We start from the raw sequence: 14,193 nt of genomic DNA, 5'->3' as shown, positions 1-14,193 counted from the left end.
TAAGACCAGAGAATAATGCTGAAGAGAAGCTGAAAGATAGAGTCTTTGGTATAGCATCTACTCAATCCACAATGTCTCAGCCAATTTCAAGTGAACTCTACTCAGTACTGGGCAAGATGCACAAGGATGATGTGTCTAGTGCAATAAGGAATGATCATTATATTATGCAGTTGGCTCAGTCTCTTTTTAATAAGCATGGAAGTGACAGATCAAAGCATGAGTATATAAGACAGAAAGTAAGGGAACTTGGGAGATTACTTGTGACTTTGCGTCACACAACAAGAATCCATAATATGGAAGAGGCAATAAAACCAGCCAACTTCTTTATTCTTACTAATGCTGTCAAGAGAGTTTCAGGTTTTGATACTGAAACCAGCACATTCAAAGCCCCAAGTTTAGCCCTGAAGCTTGGACATTCTCTCAGAAAAATAAGTGATATTATCATGTGTCGTGCTCTCATGGAAGAGGATCAAGAGGCTCAATCAGGAGGTTTCACACACTTCATGAAACAAAGTGGTCTGAATTAGTTTCCCATTCAGCCTTATCAAACCTGAGTGAGGCAAAATACAACACGGTCGACAGCCTTCCACTGACCAGAGATGTTCAGAAGCTGCAGTTATATCTTGGTCAGCAAGTGGAATCGGCTAGGGAGAAACTAGGTGATAACCCAACAGCAGGAACTTATGCAGCACTAGCAAAGGTGATCCTTTGTCAAGTGATTTTGTTCAATAGGAGGAGGGAAGGTGAAGTAGCACGTATGACTGTCAAAAATTTTGAAGATCGTGACATGTCCAAACTAAACGATGACATCAGCTCTGGGCTTACAGAAGTTGAGAAAAGGCTTTGCCAACAGTTTGCCAGAGTGGAACTGAAGGGGGAAAAAGGACGAAAGGTGGCTGTGATCCTGACTTCTGATATGACCGATAACCTGTCACTCCTCGTTAGTAAGAGGAAAGAGTGCGGGGTATCTGAAAACAATATGTACCTTTTCGCCATTCCTTGTAGTGATGGTCACTACAGAGGGCAGTTTGGTCAGTTTGCAGATGCTTGCGGAGCAACAACAACTAACCTTCGCAAACAGATTGCCACGATAAGCCAAGTCATGAACTTGAAAGATAATGAACTAGACCAGCTGGCCGATTTCCTCGGCCATGACATTAGGGTCCATAGAGAATACTATCGACTGCCCCAATCAACAATTCAGCTGGCTAAGATCTCCAAGTTGCTCATGGCCATGGAGAAGGGAAGTGTGAAGGATATTCAAGGAAAAACTCTGGATGAAATTGGTGGTATGCATGGTTTATATGTTGTTAAATCGGCTTGGTGTTTGTGAATATGGTTGGTCTAATAACATTTTTTCAATTTTATAGATGACATAGATGGGATGGCTACTGGATCACAGCAACTCCCTGATGCTTCCACATTGCGAGGTACTGAAATTATTGTATTCTGTGTTATAGACTTTGCAGTTGTATTGATAAAGTATTTAAAATTTACATTTTTATATATTTAGATAATGTTATTGCAGTTCTGTTTGTACTTTGCTGTGTAGTTAATACCATTTACAGTGAGGAAAGTAAGTATTTGCTATTTTGCAAGTTCTCCCACTTAGAAATCATGGAGGGATCTGAAATTTTCAGCGTTGGTACATGTCCACTGTGAGAGACAGAATCTAAAAGAAAATTCCGGAAATCACAATGTATGATTTTATTAAAATATTTTTGTATATTACTGCTTAAAATAAGTATTTGAACACTTGCTTATCATGCAGATTTCTGACCCTCAAAGACCTGTTATTCTGCTTTTAAACAGTCCAACTACACTCTGCTCATGATTCTAATTTAGCAGCACCTGTTTGATGCCGTTAGCTTTCATAAAGACACATGTGCACCCCACAATCTGTCAAAAGTGTTGCAGCAACATGAGTAAAACCAAAGAGCTGTCCAACGACACAAGAGACAAAACTTTAGACCTTCACAAAGCTGGAAAGGGCTCCAGAGCCACTGCCAAGCAGCTTGGTGCGTGTGCACCAAGCTGATTTTTGTTAGAGAGACTTCTGGATGTTATTCAGGATGTCGCCATAGACAAAGTTGAACAGCGCCTCCTTTGACTTGGTTCTGTCCAGCTGCACAACATCAACAGCTGATGCCTCCATGATGTTCTTATGTTTCAGGTACATGGGCCAGACGTGGCCGTCAAAAAGGCCAGGTGGGTCTGGTACCAGATGGAGCGCGTGCAGGTGACTGTGCGTACCCTCTGCAAGACTCCTGCAGGCGCCCCTGAAGGGAAGAGGCTAATGTCTTCCTCGGACTGGAGCCCCACGTAAGATCTCAGCTCGTGGGGTGTCAGTGATGCTAAGAAAGGTGAAGAATCAGCCCAGAACTACACGGGACGAGCTGGTCAATGACCTGAAGAGAGCTGGGACCACCGTTGGCAAGGCTACTATCAGTAATACACTGAGACGTCATGGTTTAAAATCATTCATCACACTGAAGGTTCCCCTTCTTAAGCCAACCCATGTCCAGGCCCGTCTGAAGTTTGCCAGGGACCATCTGGATGATCCAGAGTCATGGGAGAAAGTCCTGTGGTCAGATGAGACCAAAATAAAACTTTTTGGTCTAAACTCCATTGTTGGGGTTTGGAGGAAGAAGAAGGATGAGTCTCATCCCAATAATACCATCCTACAGTGAAGCATGAGGGTGGAAACATCATGCTCTGGGCTGTTTTTCTGCACAGGGGACAGGACCACTGCACTGTATTAAGGAGAAGATAAACGGGGACATGGATTGTGAGATTTTGGGCCAAAACGTCCTTCCCTCAGTCAGAGCATTGAAGATGGGTTCTGGCTGGGTCTTTCAACAAGACAAAGACCTGAAGCACTCAGCCAGGAAAACCAAGGAGTGGCTCCGTAAGAGTCATTTCCAGGTTCTGGAGTGGCCTCACTAGTCTCCAGACCTCAGTCCAATAGAAAATCTGTGGATGGAGTTAAAAGTCTGTGTTGGCCCAAAACATGACAGATCTACAGAAGATCTGTGTGGAGGAGTGGGTCAAAAGACCTTCTGCAATGTGTGCAAACCTGGTGAAGAACTACAGGAACTGTTTGGCCGCTGTAATTGTTAACAAAGGCAATATTAATATAGTTTGACTCAAGTGTTCAAATACTTATTTTACAAAGAAATATACAAAAAACTTGTTATAAAATCATACAATGTGATTTCTGGAATTTTCTTTTAGATTATGTCTCTCACAGTGGACATGTACCTATGATGAAAATTTCAGACCCCTCCATGATTTCTAAGTGGGAGAACTCGCAAAATAGCAGGGTGTTCAAATACTTACTTTCCTCACTGTATGTATTTTATATATATATATATATCTATATATATATATATCTATATATATATATATATATATATATATATATATATATATATATCAATACATGAGCGAGACACAGAAAGGAATTGGCAAGAATACCAGAGGCGCAAAACACCAGCTACTGGTAGACAGAACAATCAGCCGAGACTGCAAGACCAGACTGACCAACCTGTGCACTGCCTGGATTGATTACAAGAAGGCCTATGACTCAATGCCCCACAGCTGGATACTGGAATGCCTAGAATTGTACAAGATCAATGGGACCCTAAGAGCCTTCATCAGGAACTCAATGGGGATGTGGCGTACAACACTAGAGGCCAACTCCAAGCCCATAGCACAAGTCACCATCAAGTGCGGGATTTACCAAGGAGATGCTCTGTCCCCACTGCTGTTCTGCATAGGCCTGAACTCCCTCAGTGAGATCATTAACAAGACTGGCTACGGATACCAACTACGGAACGGAGCAGTTGTCAGCCACCTCCTGTACATGGATGACATCAAGCTGTATGCCAAGAGTGAACGAGACATCGATTCACTGATCCACACTACCAGGCTATACAGCAATGACATCGGAATGTCGTTCGGACTGGAGAAGTGTAGTCGGATGGTATCAAAGAGAGGGAAGGTAGTCAGAACTGAGGGGATTGAACTACCAGAAGGCAACATTGCAGACATAGAGGACAGTTACAAGTACCTGGGGATCCCGCAGGCAAATGGGAACCATGAAGAGGCCGCTAGAAAGGCTGCAACCACCAAGTACCTGCAGAGGGTCAGGCAAGTCCTGAGGAGTCCAGATACAGACGGACAAAATGGTGGTGGCTAACCAACCGGACATAGTGGTGGTAGACAAACAGAAGAAGACGGCCATAGTGATCGATGTAGCGGTTCCGAATGACAGCAATATCAGGAAGAAGGAACACGAGAAGCTGGAGAAATACCAAGGGCTCAGAGAAGAGCTCGAGAGGATGTGGAGGGTGAAGGTAATGGTGGTCCCCGTGGTAATCGGAGCACTAGGTGCGGTGACTCACAAGCTAGGCGAGTGGCTCCAGCAGATCCCGGGAATAACATCGGAGATCTCTGTCCAGAAGAGCGCAGTCCTGGGAACAGCTAAGATACTGCGCAGGACCCTCAAGCTCCCAGGCCTCTGGTAGAGGACCCGAGCTTGAAGGATAAACCGGCCGCAGGGGCGTGCTGGGTGTTTATATATATATATATATATATATATATAATTTTTTTTTTTCTTTTTTTTTTGCTAGAAAAATCTATCAATGACAATGAAGAAATATTAACTTCTGTGACTGCTGATTTGCCTCACTTCTCCGAGACTGCAGCTCAAGGTACATTTTCAATGTTGTACTCAAAGTTTGCCCAACATATCTTATGTAATGAGCTGGGATCTGTGAGTTAGTCCTGTTCAGAGACAAATCCAGTGAAATGTGCAGTAACGTATTTTAACAGCGCACATCACGTATGATAACGATGCTCTCTTGTTTCATTAATGCCACTTGCATCTCTGTTTTTCATTGCATTAAAAATGAAATCAGACTTTACTATTAACACTACTATGCTGATTACGATAACCTGGGATTGTGTATAGAACAATATTACTAACCATCAGTACATTTTTACATGGTCGATTGTTAGTTGTTCCATTCCTAATTGTGACACTAATGCTTTATGACTAGTATTTTGATGCTTCATCAGTTTTGGTCAAGCAAGATTTGGCCTGTGCAAAATCTACATCATTTCCCAGTAAACTCATTACCCAAGGTATTGTTGACTTCATCCAGTTCAGCAGCATTGCCATGTGTATAGTTAGTATAATAGAACTGGCTGTCACTGTCCCCTCTGTGCCCATGGTGTTTGATTGGTAGGCAGAAAGCCTCTTTAAGCCCATACATTTATACTGTGCAATATTTTTTAGATGACCAGGGGAATGATGCCTGTGTGACTTCTGGTTCACCTCCTGTCCCTGACTCAGTTACTAAAGGTATGATATAAATCAAATGCCATGTCCATCACTAGGCACTATGTGCAGTCAACACCAACATCATGTGGTTAGACATTATATAACATATAAAGAAGCTGAATGTATTTTGTGTTTACCAAGCAGTGTGATGAACTATCATGTTAATGAAAACAATCAAACTTTAAATTTTATCAGGTCTACAGTCTATTTATTATCACACACAATTTGTTTAGACAAGTACCAGCTTGTTTTCACAGTTTTGAACACCATCTCTACCTACAAGTGCATCTCACATGATCTTTTTAAACTTCAAATTTGTTTTGTTTTATTGAACAGGTTTACGTGTTTCATCAAGGCGGTGTGTGAAGAGACCATGGTCTGAGGAGGAGATAGGAGTGGTGATGAAACATATGAAGCCTTTTATTGAAAACGGTATCACTGTCACCAACCAGCAGTGTCTGAAGTGCAAAGAAAAGGAACAACCTATCTTGGAGACGAGATCTATTCAAAACATTCGAGATTTTGTGCGCAACAGAGGACTGGCCTTTAAAAAAAAAAAATAAATGTTAAACACTAAATGCACTTTTTGACAGTCTGAGCCTTTACCTTTCTGGGCCTGATTTCAAGGTTAGTGTTCTCCATTCAAAAAGTATGTAGTTGACTTCACTGTGCTCACAGGCAGTGTTTTGTTTTGATGTGTGGTTAGCCTGAGTCTTTTAATGCCAGGATTCACTTTTATTTTCCTTCAATAATTGTTACAATGCTGTCCTTTTAAGGAATTGATTATTGAGTTGGTTATATTAAATATAGTTCAGTAATTCAACAAATGTGTTGTGTGTTGATATAAGTCTTATGTTTAACCCTTGTATGGTGTTCGGGTCTGTGAGACCCGTGTTCAGTTTTTTTCAAAAGAAAAATTAAACAATTAATTATTTTTTCACGTGTAAATGTGTTGTGTCTTTCCACTCACTCTACTTGATTATAACTGATTTATTTATAACATTTTATATAAAAGAAAAACGAGAAGCACATTAATTCATAAATGTGATCTAACAAAGGTAAAGGGAAAAAATTAACCATGTTTGCTGTTCATATGTCTTGTAATTGGGATGAAGTAAACATCTGTTGAGTAATTTAACATAAAATTGTTTGATAGTGTTAATTTGGAAAGCCAAAACTCTAGCGGGTCCACCAGACCCATGAACACTGGCTGAGTAACAAAAATACGAACACCACACAAGGGTTAAGTCATGGTGTCAGCCCGACTCACCCCTGGTATGCAAAGGTGCTGTTTTATTGGTCAGCCACTCAGTGCCAGTTTCTTCAGGACAATGAAAAACTCTATAAAACATAGTTTGTTCTAGTTGATGCAAGCACTGTTGTGTTATGCTTCTAGTTGTTTTAATGACACTTTGACCACCTGTTAGTAGATCACAACAGATATGATCTGTGGTGTTTTATGTATGCTTGTATGTCAGATTGTAATGCTCAGAGAAAACCAAAATATAGTCTTTTTATTATTATTTTTAATTTATTCATCCATCCATCCATCCATCTTCAACCGCTTATCCGAGGCCGGGTTGCGGGGGCAGCAGCGTAAGCAAATTTATTCAATTTTACTATAATGATGTATCAGTCACAGTCTTATAATACACGTTCTTTTCTAAGAAGGTTATACTTAGTGCATGTGTGCGTATATGTACAGTGAACTGGCTTTACACACCATGTGTCCTTTTAAACCAGATTTACTCAGTGTGTGTGTGTACAGTAAACTGGCTTTACACACCATGTGTCCCTTCAGAACAGACTATACTTTGTGTATATGTATGATGCCATCACTGACCTTGTACACCAGACTGTCCTTATAGACCGAGCTACAGAAAAGTCTCTACAAACCACCAGAATGTCTGAAAAAAATAGCCTTTTTTATATCTCAGTCGAGCAAAAAAAAAAAAGTTTAAATTTTAAGTTGTGTATAGGTTTGCTGATTTTTTTCATGATTTTTGATATGCATATTGTAGCTCTAGCACCTCTGGAACCCGGTGTCCCCATAGCCCTATGTCCAGTCTGATTTGCCAAAAATTTCAGAAATTGTCCCTCTAACCCAAGAAACGTGTGTGTGTGTGTGTGTCTCCTAGATGGCCTGACGCAGCAGTTAGGGGCAAACTCTATGTCAGAGTTTGTCTTTGCACAAGCAGTGCAGAAATGGCTCCGATACGCCCCAGATCGTTTGGGTGGTGCAGGACGCACATCATGCATCCCCATCCCGGAGTAAAAAAATTACAAACTTCTGTGAAACATATAAATGTAAATAGGAAACAGTCTTTTAATAAAGTATTTAGCAAACGAAACATGTCTATTGACCTTTTGTTTATTTTTTTTCTCTGTTACATCACATGCAATGCTTTCTTATTTTAGGATATTAATATTGACATGATACATTGTGAGACATTTGTTTTTTTTTATAAAGGGTGTCCAATTTGAGGAATAAGTACAATTATGTGTTTAGGTGGTTTAAGTATTGATGGAAACATGCAGTAGTTTAGTACTGGTTAAAATACCTATAAAGAAAGGTAGATGGTAGATTTCCAGTCATGATTTAATTGTTGTTTTAATAAAAAGCAACTGTGCGAAAGAGGTGGAAAATCAACACCATAGCTCAACAGTGTTTCAATATCAGAATCTGACATTGAAACAATGTCAACAGTATTAGAAAATATAACGTTGAATCAATGTCAGGTTTCAACATTGATTCAACATCAAAACCTGATGTTGTTTCAACGTTTAAAAAAAAAGGTGCAAGAGTGACGTTAGGTCAACGTCACACTTCAACGTTGATTCAATGACATCGCCTGATATTGACTCATTGTTTCCTTGCTATCTGGGCAGTAGTGATGGGTCGTTCGCGAACGAAATGGCTCTTAGAGCCGCCTCTTTGACGTGAACGACGCGAGCCGGCTCCTTATCGCGAGCCGTCACGTGGGTTTTTTTTTTTCTCTCACCCTCTCTCTCGCACTTTTTTCCCCGCTTCACTCTGCACGTGAGCCTTGTGCTTTACGCTGGGCAGAGGGGGGAGGGGCGGTAGTTATACTCAGTAGCACAGGAACAGAGCCAGAGGGGGAGAGAGAGAGAAAGAGAGCCAGGGACAACAACATCACATTAGAAAGGTATAGTAATCATCCACAACTATTTTCGGTTGCAGATGATAAAGGATTCAGAAAGTTTATTCATGTGGGCCCATATGACAGAGAATATGCATCTTCTTTATGTTTTCATATTTTAATTTATATTTAATTGTGTTGTGGTTTGCAGTGTTTTGTGTTGTTTTCACTTTCAATTTGTAAAAGGAAAAAGCTGAAAATTTAAATAGTTAAAAGTTGAAATGTGAATAGTTGATTTTTGTATTATATGATTTATTTATTACATTTTATGTGGAGTGAATAAATAAAAGTATATTTATGGTGGCCCCTAGAGACGAAGCACATCTAAACTTCAAATCAAGTACGAACTCTGAAGCATGTACAAACTCCAAAACACGTAAAAACACGTACAAACTCCAAAACACGTAAAAACTCATAAGCACCAATGGCGTGTCCAGCGGGGTGGCCTGGGGGGGGCACAGGCCACCCCCCAAACCAGACTGGCCACCCCAGGTGCCACCCCAAAGGCAAAACAATAAAATTCAATCAAATATCAAATGTCCGATTATGTTTTCACGGTGACGCTCAGATATCCGAGTGTAAGTGAATGCAGCATCGCTTCTGCGCTATGCGCATCACGTTAGCAAAGGTAGGAGAGCCAAGCCGAAAGACGGCACTGCAGGAAACAATTTTTCGGTAAAAGAAAATGAGGACAGAATAAATGTCCCGGTAAGTAATATCAAGTTTGTTGAGTTTAGTAAACTTCGGTGAAATTAGAATACCAAGGAAAAAAATAACACTTAAAGAATTATTGCAGCTGTGGAATATTTCAGACAGTATGCTACTGAGGGCAGCTAACATAAGAGTTATGAGTTATAAGATATAATCTAAGTTGTAACATTGCTGTATGGAGCTGCAGATTTGGTTGCAGGTTAACATAGCTGGACTGGCCATCGGGCATACCGGGCATATCCCCAGTGACTTATTTTTTATTTTTTTTGTAATGGCATGAACAATGAGAGGTGGTGGATTGGCCAGATGCAGGTCGATGTGTAGAAATAACTCCGTTGTTTGGTGGTGGCTATGACGGGGCTTCCACAGAGGCAGCAGGTGGATGAGGGAAGGGGAGGCAGGAGGAGAGACCCGAAGCAGCCGCCAGTCCGAGTGTCAGGTGAACTGAACTTCAGGTAAGAAGTTATGACCTGCAGTCTATCTGGGTCAGATATAAACCAAGTTTAGGTGGAGTTTATTTTCATGTTGCTGACTTTTTACTGTCAGTTGCAATAACTCATACTGCGTTCTAGCCAGTTTGACGGAGTTTTTATACAGCTGGGTGGGTGCTATGATGTTACTGATAGTGAACTTTATTTTATTCATAAGGTTAGTTAGTAGAGTTGCCAACGGCTCCTTAAAAAAATGGAATGGTCCCTCATTCAGAGAAAATATTACGCGTTTCGTATCGAGCTGAGAAGAGACGCAGTTTGTCCCGGACTTTAGCTAGAATGGAAAAAAGACACAAAGCTGGATTTATTCTGTGTGTTTACGCTGCACAGCTGCCTCTTCTTCTCTCATTCTCTCCCCCTCCCTCTCCTGTTGCTACTTCAATCATGAAACTGATCAATGATCAGCTGATCGGCTTTTCTCTCTTGTTTATCGCCCACTTTGCGCCAGAAAGAGGAAACCAGCGGATGTCGCGCTAAACAACAGCAGCACGTTTAAGCTTGATCAGCCGTTGTTAGAATGTATTTAATATTAATTTCTAGTATCAGCTGATGTTTGCTGGAGCCACAGCTGTAAAGCTGCTGGTCATGATGTCGGTTTGGATATGTGGTGAGAGGGAAACATGAAGATGAAACCAGGAGATGTCCTTACTGAATCATCAGAGCTGAACAGGCGATGGAGAAACAGGTTTACCTTTTAGGTGACAGGAATGAGTTGAAGGGAAGTTATGAACTGTTTCTGAGAGACAAATAACACCAGGATCCTTTTTTAGGTAGCTGACAGCTGGTAACTGTGCAGGGGCGGGTCTAGCAAAGTTTTGCCAGGGGGCCAGGTAGGGCATTAACAGGGAAAGGTGGGCACAAAGAAATACTTTTCTTTCTTATTCTCATTTAAAATACCTAGTTTTTATTAAATAATTATCTAAATCTTACAACCAAAGTTTTTATCTGACGTAAAATGTATAGAAATCATACATATACCAACAAGACTGTACATCACTGTCACAACAGCATTTGTTTTTGTCACGGGGTGGAAAAGGACAAGTTATTTAAGTTTTGCATGTTTTGTTGTTTTACCTTTTTAATATTTTAATATGAAGTGTATTTACTTGGTTTTTATATTGCATGTATTGGTCATGTTTTGTGCAGTGGTTATGTTGTTGCATGTTTTCGTTATACTGTCAAATTGTCCTGGAAAGACTCCGCCCCTACCTGATAGTAAACTGATCACACCTGCGAGAGATCCCAGAGAGGCCAATAAGAGGGCCTGGCAGACCATAGAGCAGAGGGGGAGAAAAAGCTTGAGAGAAGGCTTGAGAGGAGGAGAGACATGGCATGGTAACCGGTGTGGGCGACGGCCGCGCAGAGCGGCACAGAGGCCCAGCTATAGGCAGCTGGCCAAGGCGTGCGGCAAAGGAGAACGAGACCAGAGATCGCGGACGACCGCGCACTGGAGGGAGTGATCGGAGCTGAGCGGAGAGGTCTGTGCTGGTGTTGACGGGAGGTAGCTCCTCGCCGAGAGAGGCCCACGGCAGGGGATAGAGAGGCAGCGGGATGGCGCCTTATGTCCCCGGGACGGCGAGTCTATGGCTACGCGTGTGAAGCACAACACAGTGGTGGGCGGAGTTAGGAGCTCTGCCCATCTGGGGTAAGTCCCGATTCATCCCGTCTAAGACGAACCTCCAGTGGAATTTAAGAATGGTGACTGCCGCTGGCCCTCTCTCCTTTTTCTAGTTGGCATCAGAATGAAGAGGCCGACAGGACGGCGACAATCCTGTTGGTTTCTGCACCGTTTGGACTTTTATATCGTGGCGGATGCCACTGGACTTTTAATGTTGTGTTTTATTGCTTTTTATTGTGTTACCCCTTGGCCAAGGTTGTTTTAATTCATTTTGCATTTTTAACTATTTAAATATAATAAATTATATTTTAATTATATTATATTTTTAATCGTGTGCTTTCCCTTGGCGGCTCCACTGCTCTGTCCGTTTGGAGGAAGGTTTCCTTCCTTTAAAAAAACGATACTGTGGAAATAAAATCACCTTCGCTCCGTTACATAATTGGCGTTGTCGACAGGATACGGAGCCAGAGCAGTTGGGTTAGTCAGGGGAAATGCAAATATATGATGCATGTGTATATTAGTGCCCCCAATAATGTGTGTTTTAGGTCGTATGTCCCCTGAGCAAATGAGTATGGACAGTGTGCACAAGTATGAGTGTTGGCCACACCAAGAGTGAATGAAGAACGTCCAACCGAGGTTGTCATGGGAGGTCAGCTGCAGGCTTGCGGGAGGTGGGGTAATGATTTGCTGCTAGGCAGCAGTGCTTGGGATTAAGCACGAGACCCAGGTTAGGCCTGGAAGTATCCCCACGGTAGCAGCCGGGTGCAGTGTAGGACCTTATGGCTTCCGGGTAGCTATGCTACGAGGACGTGAGAGTGATTGCTCGTTTGTGGCCTTGGACTGAATGGTGCACTTTTTTATATTTTTGCTTGGGGGTAGAAGACAGAACCGGACTCAAGAAAGCTTCATGACTGGAAGCTGGGTTTTTAGCAGGGACTGCTAATCTTTCAGTGTGGGGGGATGTCACGGGGTGGAAAAGGACAAGTTATTTAAGTTTTGCATGTTTTGTTGTTTTACCTTTTTAATATTTTAATATGAAGTGTATTTACTTGGTTTTTATATTGCATGTATTGGTCATGTTTTGTGCAGTGGTTATGTTGTTGCATGTTTTCGTTATACTGTCAAATTGTCCTGGAAAGACTCCGCCCCTACCTGATAGTAAACTGATCACACCTGCGAGAGATCCCAGAGAGGCCAATAAGAGGGCCTGGCAGACCATAGAGCAGGGGGGAGAAAAAGCTTGAGAGAAGGCTTGAGAGGAGGAGAGACATGGCATGGTAACCGGTGTGGGCGACGGCCGCGCAGAGCGGCACAGAGGCCCGGCTATAGGCAGCTGGCCAAGGCGTGCGGCAAAGGAGAACGAGACCAGAGATCGCGGACGACCGCGCACTGGAGGGAGTGATCGGAGCTGAGCGGAGAGGTCTGTGCTGGTGTTGACGGGAGGTAGCTCCTCGCCGAGAGAGGCCCACGGCAGGGGATAGAGAGGCAGCGGGATGGCGCCTTATGTCCCCGGGACGGCGAGTCTATGGCTACGCGTGTGAAGCACAACACAGTGGTGGGCGGAGTTAGGAGCTCTGCCCATCTGGGGTAAGTCCCGATTCATCCCGTCTAAGACGAACCTCCAGTGGAATTTAAGAATGGTGACTGCCGCTGGCCCTCTCTCCTTTTTCTAGTTGGCATCAGAATGAAGAGGCCGACAGGACGGCGACAATCCTGTTGGTTTCTGCACCGTTTGGACTTTTATATCGTGGCGGATGCCACTGGACTTTTAATGTTGTGTTTTATTGCTTTTTATTGTGTTACCCCTTGGCCAAGGTTGTTTTAATTCATTTTGCATTTTTAACTATTTAAATATAATAAATTATATTTTAATTATATTATATTTTTAATCGTGTGCTTTCCCTTGGCGGCTCCACTGCTCTGTCCGTTTGGAGGAAGGTTTCCTTCCTTTAAAAAAACGATACTGTGGAAATAAAATCACCTTCGCTCCGTTACATTTTCATTCAAAGGCTTTATGGCTTTAATACCTGGTGGGTCGGTCTGTAGTAAAAATACCCAATTTTTTTGTCCCAGTCCAGCCCTGCAGGTTAATACTGGCAGTGTCACCATGCCAGCTGACTGTATTTTATCATCAGCCAGTGTTGTTCTTTATCAATATTACCAAATTTTACGATAAGGCAGCATAGAAAGTATTTACTTGCTTTCAGGTTTTATTCAAATGTTAGTCTTTTCAGTTGTTTCCCCACTTTTTTCCTGTTTCAAAATCAAACACCAGTTTGTGAGAAGATTATCTTCTTTTTTTAACAGGCAGATAAAGTTTTGCATTGGCATTGGCTAATTTGTCAATTGTTTGTTACAAATGTTCGTATTTTAATTTTCAAAAATGTTTTTGCCCAAAACATATGTGCACTATATGTCAGTAAAAATACTATGCAAATATTGCTGTCCTTGAATGCTGAGTAAACACTGACAAAGCACTGATTGTATCTCTTGTACTTTATCAACGCAGTATCTAAAAACTTTGCACCGTAGTGGTTAAAATCTCATTCTAATAAGAGTTAAAAGTGCATTTGGTTATTAGGTTTATAGGATTATTGAATTATGGTTAACGGTTGGTAGAATTTTTTTTTTAAACATTATCTGCCAATTAAATCTGCCACCCTTCTCCAAATCTGTGCCCCTACCTGGCCCCCCCAACAAAAATTTTCTAGACACGCCACTGATAAGCATGTAAAAACTCAGAAGCACATAAAAACTCAAAACACGTACAAAAGACAACAGAAGTGCTCCAGGATGCTGGGCGCAGTGTTGAGCTTTTGTTATCTTGTGGCTACACAATCCAGCAAGTACCAACGACCGGATTTG

At 42.0% G+C, this 14,193-nt stretch overlaps 1 protein-coding gene across 2 annotated transcripts; it reads left to right on the top strand.

Annotated features, from left to right (window-relative positions):
* The first annotated feature begins 483 nt into the window (after positions 1-483).
* Positions 484-6,201, top strand: LOC309688804 (uncharacterized protein). Of its 2 annotated transcripts, XM_082504773.1 has the most exons (5): positions 484-1,289; positions 1,371-1,430; positions 4,635-4,715; positions 5,303-5,368; positions 5,684-6,201. In XM_082504773.1, exons 1-5 carry the CDS (start codon positions 758-760, stop codon positions 5,908-5,910), a joined length of 966 nt encoding a protein of 321 aa, XP_082360899.1. In that variant the 5' UTR covers positions 484-757; the 3' UTR covers positions 5,911-6,201. The 2 variants fall into 2 exon arrangements, with proteins under 2 accessions (XP_082360899.1, XP_082360900.1); XM_082504774.1 differs by lacking the exon at positions 4,635-4,715.
* Positions 6,202-14,193: the final 7,992 nt, after the last annotated feature.

Source organism: Aulonocara stuartgranti (genome assembly GCF_965226115.1).
Source record: "Aulonocara stuartgranti genome assembly, chromosome: 15".
NCBI classification, from domain to species: Eukaryota; Metazoa; Chordata; class Actinopteri; order Cichliformes; family Cichlidae; genus Aulonocara; species Aulonocara stuartgranti.
This window is presented reverse-complemented; position numbering and strand designations above follow the sequence as displayed.